We start from the raw sequence: 17716 nt of genomic DNA, 5'->3' as shown, positions 1-17716 counted from the left end.
ATTTTATGGTAGTTTACGTGAAAATTTACAGAGCAAATTAGTTCCTCATTAAAAAATTTATACACGAAATTGTTTGGTGATGTTGGTTGCAATCCCCACAATGTGTCAGTACTCTCCGCCTTTCCTTTTCCATCCCAGTTCCCCATGTCCATTTGTCCAGCTTTCCTGTCCCTTCCTGCCTTCTCGTCTTTGCTTTTGGGCAGGTGTTGCCCATTTGGTCTCATATACTTGATTGAACTAAGCAGCACGTTCCTCATGTGTGTTATTGTTTGTTTTATAGGCCTGTCTAATCTTTGGCTGAATGGTGGACTTCAGGAGTGGCTTCAGTTCTGAGTTAGCAGGGTGTCCGGGGGCCACGGTCTTGGGGGGTTCCACCAATCTCTCTCAGACCGGCAAGTCTGGTCTTTTTTTGTGAATTTGAATTCTGTTCTACATTTTTCTCCTCTCTGTGCAGGACCCTCTACTGTGATCCCTGTCAGAGCGGGCAGTGGTGGTAATCAGGTATCATCTAGTTCGTCTGGCCTCAGGCTGGTTACACTATTTACTTTTTGTTGTCATTTGAACTTATGACCTCTTATCCTTGATGATACGGGAGGGTGGAGGGTCACATTACTCCATATATTTAATTTTCATGTATCTTAAAGCACTTCATAATAATTGACTATAAACACTAAAGCCTATTTTTTAATGCTTCTAGCATCTTACTCTTTTGCTTTGTCTCTGTAAGCAGGTATGCTGACATGAGACCCACTCCATTTCTGCTGGCCTTAATAAAATAAAATAAAAACTAAAAATGTCAATAATTAAAAGTTTACTTCAACTTACTGTTAATGCTGTTTCATGCTCTCCAGCAGCCAAGTATGCTAAGCCCAAGTAATAGGAAGCTTCCCCTTGCATCTTTTTGTCACTTCCTAACGGGAAGAGGTAGAGAAATTACTATAGCGTTAAGGAAATTGGTTTAGCCCAACAAAAGTAATCCTTACTTTTTAAGATAGTAGAGTCTTATTATAAAACACTGAACAGATTTAGCAACAATCCCTGAAACCTAATTGTACTGGTAAAAAGACTGATGAAAATAAAATGTACCTGGATCACAGATGTTAGAGTAAGATATTTTAACAATATAAGGTGTTTCTCTCTACATACCCAGTCCAGTATTATCATTATTGGCATTCATATATAATTTCTATACATACTTGTCCATCATACTAAGACCTACAGTGATCCAGCATGGCTGCTTCTACATACATGAGACACCTGGTAAAGGGTATCAACCCTACTAGGGTGTATATACAAACACGCATACTCACATACACATGGACTGAAATTCAGTTTAATCTCTAATGGGGCAGAAAATTAGCAAATTAAGGAATTAATGTTTTGATTACATTGGATTTAAAAGCTATTGGTTTAAGTTTAGCTGAGGATAACTGATAGAGTTTGGCTTCTTGTAATGAAATTCCATGCCTATTTTGAAGTTCAAATACACTTTTCTTTTTTAATGACTGGTAAGGCTTCTCATCATTTTTTGTAAAGAACTTAGCCTGTCTAACTCTTCTGAAATGTGTTTTATTCTAGGAATTATCCAATTCCCTTTTTCAAAAGCAAAATGTGCAAAGGCATAACATGCAGGTGAACAAGACATATATCTTGCCATTTTATAAATACACAATTTATTTACAAGAGCTGTGAAAGTTCTCAGTTTAAAGAAGAATACTATCCCTTTTCTCTTTTTGGAAGTCCTTGACTTCCAGTGTCGCCTAACACCTGGGCAAGGCATGTGCTGGCAGATCCAACCTTGTTTTTGGTCTTTGGAAAGTAAGTGTCTATCCTTAGATTTCTGAACCCTGCATTCCAACAGTGATGGATTTCAGCAGGAGCTAGCAATTCTCCAAGCTGCACTACCTCTCACCACTCACTGAATTACGCCTTGTGGAGCAGTGGCTCCACCGGAAGACAGCAAGACACAGAATGGCAAATGCCAGCAACAGCAATTTTTTTCTCCTCTAGCTATTTCACCAATTGCAGAGAATTATACCCTCAGGGTCTCACTTCAGCAGAGTTGATGGCGCCAGTGATCCAGTCTGGGGAATGCTAACTTTTCCAATTCAACTGGGCCCTAACTTTTTCTCTGATACAGGTGTGTGTGTGCTGGGGTTAGGGATGAGGCTAGGGAAGGCAAAGATACGGTAGAGGAAAGGGGTTTTGAAGGGAAGTTACCTCTCGCATAATGAGGAGTTGATTAGATGCAATTTGTGCTTGCTGAGTTCCACTGGCAACTCTTCAGGCTGATACAGTACTCTCAGCTCAGAAAAGAGGAAGAGAGAAAGAAAAATCTACCCCTGCTGGTAGGAAGAAAGATTGAGGTAGAAAGATTTTGGGTTCACTATGAGTTGAAATCAACTTGAAGGCACCCAACAACAACAACAACAGGATGGCTATAATAAAAAAGACAGACAAGAACAAGTGTCAGCAAGGAAATGACTAAATGGAAGCCCTCATACATTGCTGGTGGGAATATAAAATGGTGCAGTCACTTCAGAAAACTGTTTGGCAGTTTCTCAATTAGTTTACAAAGAGTTACCATATAACCTGGCAATTCCACTCCTAGATTCATACCCAAAAGAAATGAAAACATACGTGCACACAAAAAATCTGTACACAAATATTTATAGTAGCATTATTTATAATAGCCAAAAGGTGGAAACAACTAAAGTGTCCATCAGTAGATGAATGGATAAACAAAATGTGGTATTAGCAAACAATGGAGTACTGTTCGGTCATGAAAAGAAAGGAAGTACTGATACATTCTACAACACGGATGCACCTTGAAAACATGCTGAGTGAAAGAAGCCAGTCTCAAAAGATCACATATACAATTCCATTTAAATGAAATGTCCAGAATAGACAAATCCATACAGACAGAAAGTGGAGTAGTAGTTGCCAAGGCTGGGAAGAGGGGCAGTGGAGAGCAGCTGCTAATGAGGGTGATCAAAACGTTCTGCAATTCACGTTGGTGGTTGAACAACTTTGTGAAAATACTAAAAATCACTGAGGTGTACACTTAAAAAAGATGAGAATAGAATCATGAGGCTGTGCATGGTTGGTGCTATACGTGTGCATCACCAAGATGACCAGCAAAGAAGCAGGCCTATAGTGGGCACGAAAACCAAGAAAACCAAACCTGTTGCCGTCGAGTCAATTCTGACTCATAATGGCCCTATAGGAGAGAGTAGAACTGTCCCATAGAGTTTCCAAGGAGCACCTGGCGGATTCAAAGTGCCGACCCTTTGGTTAGCAGCCGTAGCACTTAACCACTATGCCACCAGGGTTTCCCACAGTGGGCATGAAAAAAAATAGCCGTTAAATACTATGTAAACCACTGTGGCAGCCTGAAGCCTTATCCAGCGAATCATCAGCTTCCTGCTTTGGGCTCTCTGACCAAAGAAAGAGGAAACAGGAAGAAGGATTGTCTTGTTTCCCATAGCATTTCAGCTGCTGTCAGAGCTCTGGAAAAACTGTGCCATCCTTTAACCTGTTTACTGTCTTACACGGAAAATGTGGGACCAGGTATTTATCAGTTTTTAAGCTTTTAGAAAAAATTCTTACAGCATCAGAAGTTAAGTTTTCCCCTGTACCCCTTGTCTGTCCTTTGGAAAGTGAGAGATGTTTGCAGAAAGGAGGCTGCTTGGCAGGCTCCGGGCTGTTGGAGAAGACCCAAGCTCTTTGTGAACTACCTTACAATTTAGCAAATGTGAGCCTAAAATGAAAGGCCTTTTCCTAATTGATATCTTACGTTACATTAAAATTCCATGTAACTTAAGTTAGTTGCTGAAATCCACCTAGGAGCTAACTATTTATGTCAGTGTTTACCCCTGTTGGGGAGATACTAGATCACCATTCATCAAAAGCAGTTCATTTAACAGGATACATCTTGCAATACGGGTGATTTCCTATGGGTAGTCCAACTGATATTATTAAAGAAGTAACAGAAAGAATAAGATATTTATGTTTACTCTTTTAGTACATTAAAATCATAGCAGTAAATTAAAACAAGTTCAGCTTACTCCAAGTAAGCCATCTATTACAGATTAAGCCAATCTTTAAGTATATTAAGTATATAAAGATTCTGTCTTTTTCTTTTTCCTGAAAAGGCTACTCTATTAATAAACTGCTATCTGATAATAAAATATCCTTGCACTTCACAGATGAAAAGCTTATAAAAATGCTCCAAATTTTTCTTCATATTTTATACATATACAAATGATATAAAATATTAAGGACATGATCACCTCTCACAAAGGCGTTTTTGCTGCGGTTAACGTGCATATGAACCGCCTGGGGAATCAGCTTAAAACGCTGATTCTGATTCAGTAGGTCTGGGGTGGGGCCTGAGATCCTGCTTTTCTTACAAGCTTCCTGGTGATGTGCCATTACTAGCCCAAAGGTCACACTTTGAGAGGCAAGGGTCTTAGAGTGCTATTTTCCTGTTAAGGAGCTTTGGCGGTGAAGTGGTTAAGCGCTTGGCTGCTAACTGAAAGGTCTGTGCTTTGAACCCACCAGTCGCTTCTCAGGAGAAAGACTGAGCCTGTCCGCTTCCATAAAGATTATAAAGATGACAGCCTAGGAAACCCTATGGGGCAGTTCTACTCTGTCCTAGAGGGTCACTATGAGTCAGAATCAACTCGATGGGAATGGGTATTTGGTTTTCATTTTCCTGTTACTCCTAATTAAATATTTATTATGACTTCCCTGTTGTGTTGCTGTGTGCTGTCCAGTAAATTCTGACTCAGAGTGACCCTGTAGGACAGAGTAGAACTGCCCTTTATGGTTTCCTAGGCTGAAATCATTATGGAAGAAGATGGTTGGGTCTTTTCTCCCACGGAGCCACTGGTGGGTTCGAACTGCCAACCTTTCAGTTAACAGCTGAGCACTTAACCATTGTGCAACCAGGGCTTCTTATGATTTTCCTGTTATCTGACAATAGGGACTTTACAAAAAATGGAAGGTCTCTCAGATTTAAGAAAGAAACAACCTAAAAAAAAGTATCACCAACCCCCTTCCCTTAACTTTCGTAAATGACCTTAAACTTCTCATTATGGGTTTGTTGTTTTGTACCACTACGCCGAGATGACTGCAATTTTGGAGACAAAGCTTTCAAGAATCGAATGGATTTCGTGTTGTCAGCATTAAGAAACCTCTGTTTTACAGTGAAATTTGAAAGTATATTGATGGCATTTGTCTTTGCATTTCATAGGAAATAATCACCCAAACACTTGACAATCTTTACTTCACTCCAGGGAGAACCAGTGTCTGCCCATTAAAGAAAGCAATGAGAGAGTGTTCTTTTCCACCTACCTTCTTTGGCTGTTTCAGAAGCTTTTATTAGAATTCTGATGGCCTGTTTGTATTCTTTATTTTCCAGCATTTTGTCTGAGAGTAATCTGTAAGTCCTCAGGAGACTCTCACAGGCCAACAAGTTGAGAAAGCGGCCTGTCTCATCCTTCCATATCCGCCCTTGCGTCAGTTGATGGAATGCTTCATAATGTTCGGCAGCTTCAGGAAGCTGACCTGAAGAATAAAAGCCATTTGTAAATATAAACCACAAGCCAGAACATATTTTCAAAAACTTTGTGTACATCATATGCTTTACTATTAAATGGGGAAACACTGTGGAATTCATTCAAGGATTATTAGGCTGAAGAGGGCTTAAACTGGGAAAGAAGCTATCTCTAACTGACCTCAGATGCAGCATTAATTTTGGATGGACACCTGCTAGAGAGATGATTGACAAGGATTATACATGTTTAGTCCCTGGGTTGCGCAAACAGTTAAGCTCTTGACTACTAACCAAAAGGTCAGTGGTTCGAACCCACCCAGAGGCGCCTTGAAAGACAAGGCTGGCAATCTGCTTCTGAAAGGTAGCAACCTTGAAAGCTCTATGGAGTAGTTCTACTCTGCACAAATGCGGTTACCATGAGGTGGAGTCAACTCAACTGCAACCGACAACAAAAACAACTATATGCTTAGAAACAATATGAAAAGTCCAGTAATAATTATTAATAACGATCATATTAATTAATGTTTACTTAACATTGTACATGGCAGGCACTGTGCCATGTGCTTTACATGCATTTCTCATTTAATCTTCAAAACAATCCTATGGAGTAGAGATTGTTTACTGGTATAATTCCACTTTGCAGAAGAGAAAGTTGAGGTTTACTGAAGTTAGGAATTTTGCCCAGGGTTGCATGTTTAGTGAGTGATGCAAATGGTTAACATCCTTGGCAGCTAACTGAAAGGTTGGAAGTTAGAGTCTACCCAGAGGCATCACAGAATAAAGGACTGGAAATCTAGTTCTATATTCTATATTACTAAACCCCAGGCAATCTAATTCTCCACCACTTGTCTGTCAGTTTATTGCACTGTGGTGGCTTGCATGTTGCTGTGATGCTAGAAGCTATGCTACCTGTATTTCATATACCAGCAGGGTCACCCACCATGGACAGGTTTCAGTGGAGCTTCCAGACTAAGACAGACTTGGAAGAAGGAGCTGGTGATCTACTTCTGAAAAAAGTGGCCAGTGAAAACTTTATGAAAACAGCAAAGCATTTTCTGATATGGTGCCAGAGATGAGCCCCTCAGGTCTGAGGGCACTTCAAATATAACTAGAGAAGAGCTGACTACTCAAAGTAGAGTCAACCTTAATGATGTGGATGGAGTAAAGCTTCTGGGACCTTGATTTACTATTGTGACATAAGCCAAAATGAGAAGAAACAGCTGTAAACATCCATTAGTAATTGGAATGCGGAACGTACAAGGTATGAATCTGGGAAAACTGGAGGTTGTCAAATAGCAAATGGAATGCTTGGATATGCTAGGCATTAGTGAGCTCAACTGGACTGATATTGGCCATTCTGAATTAGGCAATCATATGGTTAACTATTCCGGGAATGACAAATCGAAGGGAAATGTCAAAAACAACACTTAAAGATCTATCCTGTCAGTGATAGGATAATATCCCTATGCCTACAAGGAAGACCAGTTAATAAGACAATTATTCATATGTACACACCAACCACTAATGCCAAAGATGAAGAAAATGAAGACTTTTACCAACTTCTGCAGTCTGAAATTGATCAAACATGCAATCAAAATGCATAGGTAATTACTGGGGATTGGAATGAGAAAGTTTTAAACAAAGAAGGATCAATAGTTGGAAAATATGGCCTTGATGACAAAATGCTGGAGATCATATGAGAGAACTTTGCAATACCAAAGACTTATTCATTGTAAACACAGTTGTTGTTTTTTTTTTTAAATATAAATGGCAACTATACACACGGACCTTACCGGATAGAATACACATGAATCAAGTCGATTACATCTGTGGAAAGAGACAATGAAGAAGCTTAATATCTTCAGTCAAAACAAGGCCAGGGGCTGATCGTGGAACAGACTATCAATTGCTCCTATGCAAGTTCAAGGTGAAGCTGAAGAAAATTAAAACAAGTCCACGAGAGCCAAAGTACAAGCTTGAGTATATTCCATCTGAATTTAGAGACCATCTCAAGAATAGGTTTGATGCATTGAACACTAATGACTGAAGACCAGACGAGTTGTGGAATGACATCAAGGACATCATACATGAAAAAAGCAAGAGGTTGTTAAAAAGACAGGAGAGAAAGAAAAGACCAAAATGGATGTCAGAAAGAGACTCTAAAGTTGCTCTTGAACTCAGAGTAGCTAAAGCAAAAGGAAGAAATGATGAAGTAAATGAGCTGAACAGAAGATTTCAACGGGCAGCTCAAGAAGAAAAAGTACAGTATTGTAATGAAATGTGCAAAGAACTGGAATTAGAAAACCAAAAGGAAAGAACACGCTTGGCATTTCTCAAGCTGAAAGAACTGAAGAAAAAATTCAAGCCTTAAGTTGTGATACTGAAGGATTCTATGGGCAAAATATTGAATGATGCCAAAAATATGAAATAAAGATGAAAGGAATACACAGTCACTGTACCAAAAATAATTGGTTGACATTCAACCATTTCAGGAGTTAGCATATGATCAAGAGCTGATGGTACTGAAGAAGTTTCCCAGCTGCACTGAAGGAGCTGATGAAAAACAAGGCTCTAGGAGTTGATGGAATATCAATTAAGATGTTTCAACAAACTGATTCAGAGCTGGAAGTGCTCACTCGTCTATGCCAAGAAATTTGGAAGACAGCTACCTGGTCAACTGACTGGAAGAGATCCACATTTGTGCTCATTCCAAAGAAAAGTGATCCAATAGAATGTGAAAAGTTTTGAACAACTTCATAAATGTAACATGCAAGTAAAATTTTGCTGAAGATAATTCAAAAATGGTTGCAGCAGCACATCGACAGGGAACAGTCAGGAGTTCAAGCAGGATTCTAAAGAGCGTGTGGAATGCGGGATATCATTGCTGACATCAGATGGACCTTGGCTGAAAGCAGAGAATACCAGAAAGGTGTCAACCTGTGTTTTATTGACTATGCAAAAGTATTTGACTGGGTGGGTCATAACAAATTATGGGTAATATTGTGAAGAATGGGAATTCCAGAACAATTAACTGTACTCATGTACAGCATATACACAGGCAAAGAGGCAGTTGTTTGAACAGAAGAAGCGGATACTGCGTGGTTTAAAGTCAGGAAAGATGTGTGTCAGGGTTGTATCCTTTCACCATACTTATTCAATCTGTATGCTAAGCAAATAATCTGAGAAGCTGGTCTGTATGAACAGGAACGTGGCATTGGGATTGGAAGAAGACTCATTAACAACCTGCAACATGCAGATGACACAACCTTGTTTGCTGCAAGTGAAGAGGACCTGAAGTACTTACTTATGAAGATCAAAGACTACAGCCTTCAGTATGGATTACACCTCAATGTAAAGAAAATAAAAATCCTCACAACTGGACCAATAAGCAACATCATAGTAAATGGAGAAAATATTGAAGTTGTCAAGGACTTCATCTCACTTGGATCCACAATCAAAGCCACAGAAGCCACAGTCAAGAAATCAAACCATGTATTATTGCATTGGGCAAATCTGCTGCAAAAGACCTCTTTAAAGTGTTGAAAAGAAAAGATGTCACTTCAAGGACCCAAGCCATGGTATTTTCAAATCGCCTTATTTGCATGCGAAAGCTGGACAATGAATAAGGCAGACCAACCAAAAAAAAATTGAATTCAACACCTCTGAATTATGATGTTGGCAAATAATATTGTATATGTCATGGACTGCCTGAATCATGAGCAAATCTGTCTTGGAGGAAGTACAGCCAGAATGCTCCTAAGAAGGGGGTAAAGGGAGACTTTGTCTCATGTACTTTGGACGTGTTATCTGGAGGGACCAGTCCTTGGAGAAGGACATTATAGTTGGTAAAGTAAAGGGTCAGTGAAAAAGAAGATCCTCCATGAGATGGATTGACACAGTGGCTGCAACAATGGGCTCAAACAGCAACGACTGAGAGGATGGTGCAGGACCGTGCAGTGTTTCGTCCTGTTGTACATAGGGTAGCTATGAATCGGAACTGACTGGATTGCACCAAGCAACAACAACAATCAACTTCTGCAAAATCAGTCATTGAAAACTTTATGGAGCACAGTTCTACTCTGACACGCATGGGGTCGCCTTGAGTTCCAATCAACTGGACCACAACTGGCTGATGATTGGTTAGATCCAGGTCGTTGGATTCCAGAATCCATGCTCTCAACCCTATCTTGCACTGCTTCCCCAAACAGACAGCAAGTTTTTCATTCTTAAGAAGAGTTGAAGTGTCTTGAGACAGGATGTCATCTATCACAAATTTCAAACTCAACTATGGATCTTCAGGCTACTTCTAAAAGCTTGACTGAATTTTCCAAGGAGGCGTTTTTATACTCTATTTAATTTTAAATGTAATTTAGAGTAACGTAGTGTAATTTAACTGCCTTTCTGGATTATATCCTACAATATAGTCTAAAGTATATCTCCACGAAGCCGAAATGCTAAATTAACCTTAAGCCATTTCATTTCTTCAAACATGAGTAAACATCTTCTGGGAGAACAGCTCCATGCTACAAATTGTATTTTATTGGTGGATCACCTTGTGGAGATGCTCACAACAATCTGTATTGTACATGTTGTTTTATTGTATTCTAATTATCTAATGGAATTAAGTGGAAAAGCACTTATCTAGGCAGTTCAACAGTAATGGTTAGCAGTGCAGGCTCTGAGCAGACAGAGTTCCTATCCCAGCTCCACCACTTTTGGCTGTTTAGCCTCAGGCTGGTTACCATTCTCTCTGTGCCTTATTTTTGTCTTCTGGATTATGGGTTATTGTGAGAATTAAATGAATGGATATACCTTTAGAACTCGATACTGAGTAGGTACTCAATAAACATAGTTACTATCAACAGTTGGCGTAGAAACAATTTTTTTTTTAAATCCAATAAGCCAACTGGTGTAGTTACTAGTTTCTTGTTGTCTGTAAGTATAATTTATTCTTCCTGCAAAAGAATAGGAATCAGTTGAGTCCTTAGGACAATCTTTTTATGGCTGATTAGCCTGTATAGGTCATACTCCAAAAAATCAAACCAGTTCCTGTCGAATAGATTCTGACTCATGGTGACCCCATATGATGCAGAGTAGAACTGTGCTCCCCAGGGTTTTCAGTGACTGTGATCTTTCAGAAGCAGGTCTCTATGCCTTTCTTCCAAGGTACCTCTGGGTGGGTTCAAGCTGTTAGCCTTTCACTTAGCAGCTCAGCGTTTAACTGCTTGTGCCACCCAGGGACTCCATAGGTCATATTAAAACAAAACAAATGGAAACAAAAAACTAAAACCCATTGTCATCGAGTCTATTCTGACTCATGGTAACCCCACGTGTTACAGGGCAGAACCGCTCCATAGAGTTTTCTTGGCTGTAATCTTTATGGAGGCAGATCACCAGGCCTTTCTCCCATGGAGCGCCTGAGTGGGTTCAAACCACCAACTGTTAGGTTAGTAGTCAAGTGCAATAGGCTCCATATAGTTCCTCAAATAGGTTTAATTGAACATCAGGAGCTGGAACCACTGCTATGACTATTGCATATAATTTCTCCTATTTATTGTACCGAATTTAGTCTCAAAATTAGTTATTAGTAGTCCTCTGTCAGTTCTTATAGAAAGAACTCCAAAACATAAGCGAAAAAATTCTTTTTAAAAAGCAAGTGGCGGAGGCGGGGCCAAGATGGCGGACTAGGTAGACGCTACCTCGGATCCCTCTTGCAACAAAGACTCGGAAAAACAAGTGAATCAATCACATACATAACAATCTACGAACCCTGAACAACAAACACAGATTTAGAGATGGAAAACGAACGAATACGGGGAAGCAGTGATTGTTTTCGGAGCCTGGAGCCAGCGTCCCAGTCAGGTAACCTTGGCGCCTGATTTAGGGCAGGGCCCAGGGGAGCTGACGGCACAAACAAGGGACGCAGCCCTACCCCCACGCGTGGGCGGCGTGGTGATGCAGCCGGTGGAAGAAGTCCCTGGGAGTCAGTGACTGGTCTTGGAGCTGGGAGTGCAGCGTCCCAGCTGGGGATTCTTGCCAGTGGGCTTTTGACTGAGCGCTGTCACGGCCCATGGAGAGCTGCTCCACTCCCCTGAACGAACCCCGGGAGGGGGCCCATCCAGTTAGCGGGGGCGGTGCGGCGACGCGGCTGGCGGGACGAGAAGTCCCCGGGAGGCAGAGACTGATTTTGGAGTCGGGAGCGCACCGCCCCAGCAGGGGAACCTTGATGCTGGGCGTGGGATTGGCAGCGGAGGATCTGACCGCGGCTTCAGTGGGCCAGATCCCCAGGGGCAAACTCCACACAGCCAGCACACATAGGTGACACGCCCCTCGGGAATCGCAGATAAAATAGTCATTCCAAGCAAGACAAGCAACTCTGGCTAAATTCTGAGGTGCTACTCTCCTATCTCTCTGATCCCTCCCCCACCCTCCCCAGACGGCTTCATTAACATTGGAATTTCCTGAGCCAGAGGGAGAATGGCTCCGGCTCCGCGGCGGCTTTGCTTCCTCCCCCCCCCCTTTTTTTTTCTTTTGGTCTTTTCCTAACCCACTCTTCCGGCCTGAGAGAAAGAAACAACAACAACAAAAAAAAACCCAGGGACCAAAAATCCACCCCTAATTGGACTAAAAACACAGAACCAGCTACGGCCAAGCACACATGATCCAAATCTCAGACCTACATCCTTACAGGGAACAAGGTAGCGGTTATAATCCAAGGGCAGTTCGGATAGGGATCTGACTGCATTTTTTTTTAGTGGATTTTCTGGAAAAACGAGTTTCCCAGTGATGGCTGGAGACAGCAGTCCATATCAAACCACATAAAGAAGCAGACCATGACAGCTTCTACAACCCCCCAAACAAAAGAATCAAAATCTTTCCCAAATGAAGATACAATCCTGGAATTATCAGATACAGAATATAAAAAACTAATTTACAGAATGCTTCAAGATATCACAAATGAAATAAGGCAAACTGCAGAAAAAGCCAAGGAATACATTGATAAAACAGTTGAAGAACTCAAAAAGATTATTCAAGAACATAGTGGAAAAATTAATAAGTTGCAAGAATCCATAGAGAGACAGCATGTAGAAATCCAAAAGATTAACAATAAAATTACAGAATTAGACAATGCAATAGGAACTCAGAGGAACAGACTCGAGCAATTAGAATGCAGACTGGGACATCTGGAGGACCAGGGAATTAACACCAACATAGCTGAAAAAAAATCAGATAAAAGACTTTAAAAAAATGAGGAAACCCTAAGAATCACGTGGGACTCTATCAAGAAGGATAACTTGCGTGTGATTGGAGTCCCAGAACAGGGAGGGAGGACAGAAAACACAGAGAAAATAGTTGAAGATCTCCTGACACAAAACTTCCCTGACATCATGAAAGACGAAAGGATATCTATCCAAGATGCTCATCGAACCCCATTTAAGATTGATCCAAAAAGAAAAACACCAAGACATATTATCATCAAACTCGCCAAAACCAAAGATAAACAGAAAATTTTAAAAGCAGCTAGGGAGAAAAGAAAGGTTTCCTTCAAGGGAGAATCAATAAGAATAAGTTCAGACTACTCAGCAGAAACCATGCAGGCAAGAAGGGAATGGGACGACATATACAGAGCACTGAAGGAGAAAAACTGCCAGCCAAGGATCATATATCCAGCAAAATTCTCTCTCAAATATGAAGGCGAAATTAAGATATTTACAGATAAACACAAGTTTAGAGAATTTGCAAAAACCAAACCAAAGCTACAAGAAATACTAAAGGATATTGTTTGGTCAGAAAACCAATAATATCAGATACCAGCACAACACAAGGTCACAGAACAGAACATCCTGATATCAACTCAAATAGGGAAATCACAAAAACAAATTAAGATTAATTAAAAAAAAATGCTCATAACAGGGAATCACAGAAGTCAATATGTAAAAGATCACAATAATCAAAAAGAGGGACTAAATACAGGTGGCATAGAACTGCCATATGGAGAAGGATACAAGGCGATATAGAACAATACAAGTTAGGTTTTTACTTAGAAAAATAGGGGTAAATAATAAGGTAACCACAAAGAGGTATAACAACTCCATAACTCAAGATAAAAGCCAAGAAAAACGTAACGACTCAACAAACATAAGGTCAAACACTACGAAAATGAGGATCTCTCAATTTACTAAGAAAAACTTCTCAGCACAAAAAAGTATGTGGAAAAACGAAATGGTCAACAACACACATAAAAAAGCATCAAAATGACAACACTAAACACTTATTTATCTATAATTACGCTGAATGTAAATGGACTAAATGCACCAATAAAGAGACAGAGAGTCTCGGACTGGATAAAGAAACACGATCCATCTATATGCTGCCTACAAGAGACACACCTTAGACTTAGAGACACAAACAAACTAAAACTCAAAGGATGGAAAAAAATATATCAAGCAAACAATAAGCAAAAAAGAAGAGAAGTAGCAATATTAATTTCTGACAAAATAGACTTTAGACTTAAATCCACCACAAAGGATAAAGAAGGACACTATATAATGATAAAAGGGACAATTGATCAGGAAGACATAACCATATTAAATATTTACGCACCCAATGACAGGGCTGCAAGATACATAAATCAAATTTTAACAGAATTGAAAAGTGAGATAGAGACCTCCACAATTATAGTAGGAGACTTCAACGTACCACTTTCGGAGAAGGACAGGACATCCAGTAAGAAGCTCAATAGAGACACAGAAGACCTAATTACAACAATCAACCAACTTGACCTCATTGACTTATACAGAACTCTCCACCCAACTGCTGCAAAGTATACTTTTTTTTCTAGCGCACATGGAACAGTCTCTAGAATAGACCACATATTAGGTCATAAAACAAACCTTTGCAGAATCCAAAACATCGAAATATTACAAAGCATCTTCTCAGACCACAAGGCAATAAAACTAGAAATCAATAACAGACAAACTAGGGAAAAGAAATCAAATACTTGGAAACTGAACAATACCCTCCTGAAAAAAGACTGGGTTATAGAAGACATCAAGGAGGGAATAAGGAAATTCATAGAATGCAACGAGAATGAAAATACTTCTATCAAAACCTCTGGGACACAGCAAAAGCAGTGCTCAGAGGCCAATTTATATCGATAAATGCATACATACAAAAAGAAGAAAGAGCCAAAATCAGAGAACTGTCCCTACAATTCGAACAAATAGAAAGTGAGCAACAAAAGAATCCATCAAGCAACAGAAGAAAACAAATAATAAAAATTAGAGCTGAACTAAATGAATTAGAGAACAGAAAAACAATTGGAAGAATTAACAAAGCCAAAAGCTGGTTCTTTGAAAAAATTAACAAAATTGATAAACCATTGGCTAGACTGACTAAAGAAATACAGGAAAGGAAAAAATAACCCAAATAAGAAACGAGAAGAACCACATCACAACAGAACCAACTGAAATTAAAAGAATCATATCAGATTGTTACGAAAAATTGTACTCTAACAAATTTGCAAACCTAGAAGAAATGGATGAATTCCTGGAAAAACACTACCTACCTAAACTAACACATTCAGAAGTAGAACAACTAAATAGACCCATAACAAAAAAAGAGATTGAAACGGTAATCAAAAAACTCCCAACAAAAAAAAGCCCTGGCCCGGACGGCTTCACTGCAGAGTTCTACCAAACTTTCAGAGAAGAGTTAACACCACTACTACTAAAGGTACTTCAAAGCATAGAAAATGACGGAATACTACCCAACTCATTCTATGAAGCCACCATCTCCCTGATACCAAAACCAGGTAAAGACATTACAAAAAAAGAAAATTACAGACCTATATCCCTCATGAACATAGATGCAAAAATCCTCAACAAAATTCTAGCCAATAGAATTCAACAACGTATCAAAAAAATAATTCACCACGATCAAGTGGGATTTATACCAGGTATGCAAAGCTGGTTTAATATCAGAAAAACCATTAATGTAATCCACCACATAAATAAAACAAAAGACAAAAACCACATGATCTTATCAATTGATGCAGAAAAGGCATTTGACAAAGTCCAACACCCATTTATGATAAAAACTCTCAGCAAAATAGGAATTGAAGGAAAATTCCTCAACATAATAAAGGGCATCTATGCAAAGCCAAGAGCCAATATCACTCTAAATGGAGAGAACCTGAAAGCATTTCCCTTGAGAACAGGAACCAGACAAGGATGCCCTTTATCACCGCTCTTATTCAACATCGTGTTGGAAGTCCTAGCCAGGGCAAGTAGGCTAGACAAAGAAATAAAAGGCATCCAGATTGGCAAGGAGGAAGTAAAATTATCTCTAGTTGCAGATGACATGATCTTATACACAGAAAACCCTAAGGAATCCTCCAGAAAACTACTGAAACTAATAGAAGAGTTTGGCAGAGTCTCAGGTTATAAAATAAACATACAAAAATCACTTGGATTCCTCTACATCAACAAAAAGAACATCGAAGAGGAAATAACCAAATCAATACCATTCACAGTAGCCCCCAAGAAGATAAAATACTTAGGAATAAATCTTACCAAGGATGTAAAAGACCTATACAAAGAAAACTACAAAGCTCTACTACAAGAAATTCAAAAGGACATACTTAAGTGGAAAAACATACCTTGCTCATGGCTAGGAAGACTTAACATAGTAATAACGTCTATTCTACCAAAAGCCATCTATACATACAATGCACTTCTGATCCAAATTCCAATGTCATTTTTTAAGAAGATAGAGAAACAAATCACCAACTTCATATGGAAGGGAAAGAAGCCTCGGGTAAGCAAAGCATTACTGAAAAAGAAGAAGAAAGTGGGAGGCCTCACTCTACCTGATTTCAGAAGCTATTATACAGCCACAGTAGTCAAAACAGCCTGGTACTGGTACAACAACACACCCATAGACCAATGGAACAGAATTGAGAACCCACATATAAATCCATCCACGTATGAGCAGCTGATATTTGACAAAGGCCCAATGTCAGTTAATTGGGGAAAAGATAGTCTTTTTAACAAATGGTGCTGGCATAATTGGATACCCATTTGCAAAAAAAATGAAACAGGACCCATACCTCACACCATGCACAAAAACTAACTCCAAGTGGATCAAAGACCTAAACATAAAGACTAAAACGATAAAGATCATGGAAGAAAAAATAGGGACAACCCTAGGAGCCCTAATACAAGGCATAAACAGAATACAAAACATTATCAAAAATGACGAAGAGAAACCCGGTAACTGGGAGCTCCTAAAAATCAAACACCTATGCTCATCTAAAGACTTCACCAAAAGAGTAAAAAGACCACCTACAGACTGGGAAAGAATTTTCAGCTATGACATCTCCGACCAGCGCCTGATCTCTAAAATCTACATGATTCTGTCAAAACTCAACCACAAAAAGACAAACAACCCAATCAAGAAGTAGGCAAAGGTTATGAACACACACTTCACTAAAGAAGATATTCAGGCAGCTAACAGATACATGAGAAAATGCTCTCGATCATTAGCCATTAGAGAAATGCAGATTAAAAGTAGGATGAGATTCCATCTCACTCCAACAAGGCTGTCATTAATCCAAAAAAACACAAAATAATAAATGTTGGAGAGGCTGCGGAGAGATTGGAACTCTTATACACTGCTGGTGGGAATGTAAAATGGTACAAACACTTTGGAAATCTATCTGGCGTTATCTTAAACAGTTAGAAATAGAACTACCATACAACCCAGAAATCCCACTCCTCGGAATATACCCTGGAGAAACAAGAGGCTTCACACAAACAGATATATGCACACCCATGTTTATTGCAGCTCTGTTTACAATAGCAAAAAGCTGGAAGCAACCAAGGTGTCCATCTACGGATGAATGGTTAAATAAATTGTGGTATATTCACACAATGGAATACTACGCATCGATAAAGAACAGTGACGAATCTCTGAAACATTTCATAACATGGAGGAACCTGGAAGGCATTATGCTGAGCGAAATCAGTCAGAGGCAAAAGGACAAATATTGTATAAGACCACTATTATAAGATCTTGAGAAATAGTATAAACTGAGAAGAAAACATTCTTTTGTGGTTACGGGGCGGGGAGGGAGGGAGGGAGGGAGAGGGTTTT

At 39.5% G+C, this 17716-nt stretch overlaps 1 protein-coding gene across 1 annotated transcript in view; it reads right to left on the bottom strand.

Annotated features, from left to right (window-relative positions):
- Positions 1–17716, bottom strand: part of TTC29 (tetratricopeptide repeat domain 29) — a 301390-nt gene that overhangs the window by 182034 nt on the left and 101640 nt on the right. The window contains exons 6-7 of the mRNA XM_049905435.1: positions 5359–5571; positions 826–911 (exon numbers count right to left, since the gene is read on the bottom strand). Of these exons, the coding sequence (XP_049761392.1) occupies positions 826–911; positions 5359–5571 (299 nt within the window). The remainder of the gene's footprint in view (positions 1–825; positions 912–5358; positions 5572–17716) is intronic.

This window comes from Elephas maximus, chromosome 13 (genome assembly GCF_024166365.1).
Source record: "Elephas maximus indicus isolate mEleMax1 chromosome 13, mEleMax1 primary haplotype, whole genome shotgun sequence".
NCBI classification, from domain to species: Eukaryota; Metazoa; Chordata; class Mammalia; order Proboscidea; family Elephantidae; genus Elephas; species Elephas maximus.
Note: the sequence above shows the minus strand (reverse complement) of the source record. Positions and strands in the feature narration are given on the sequence as shown.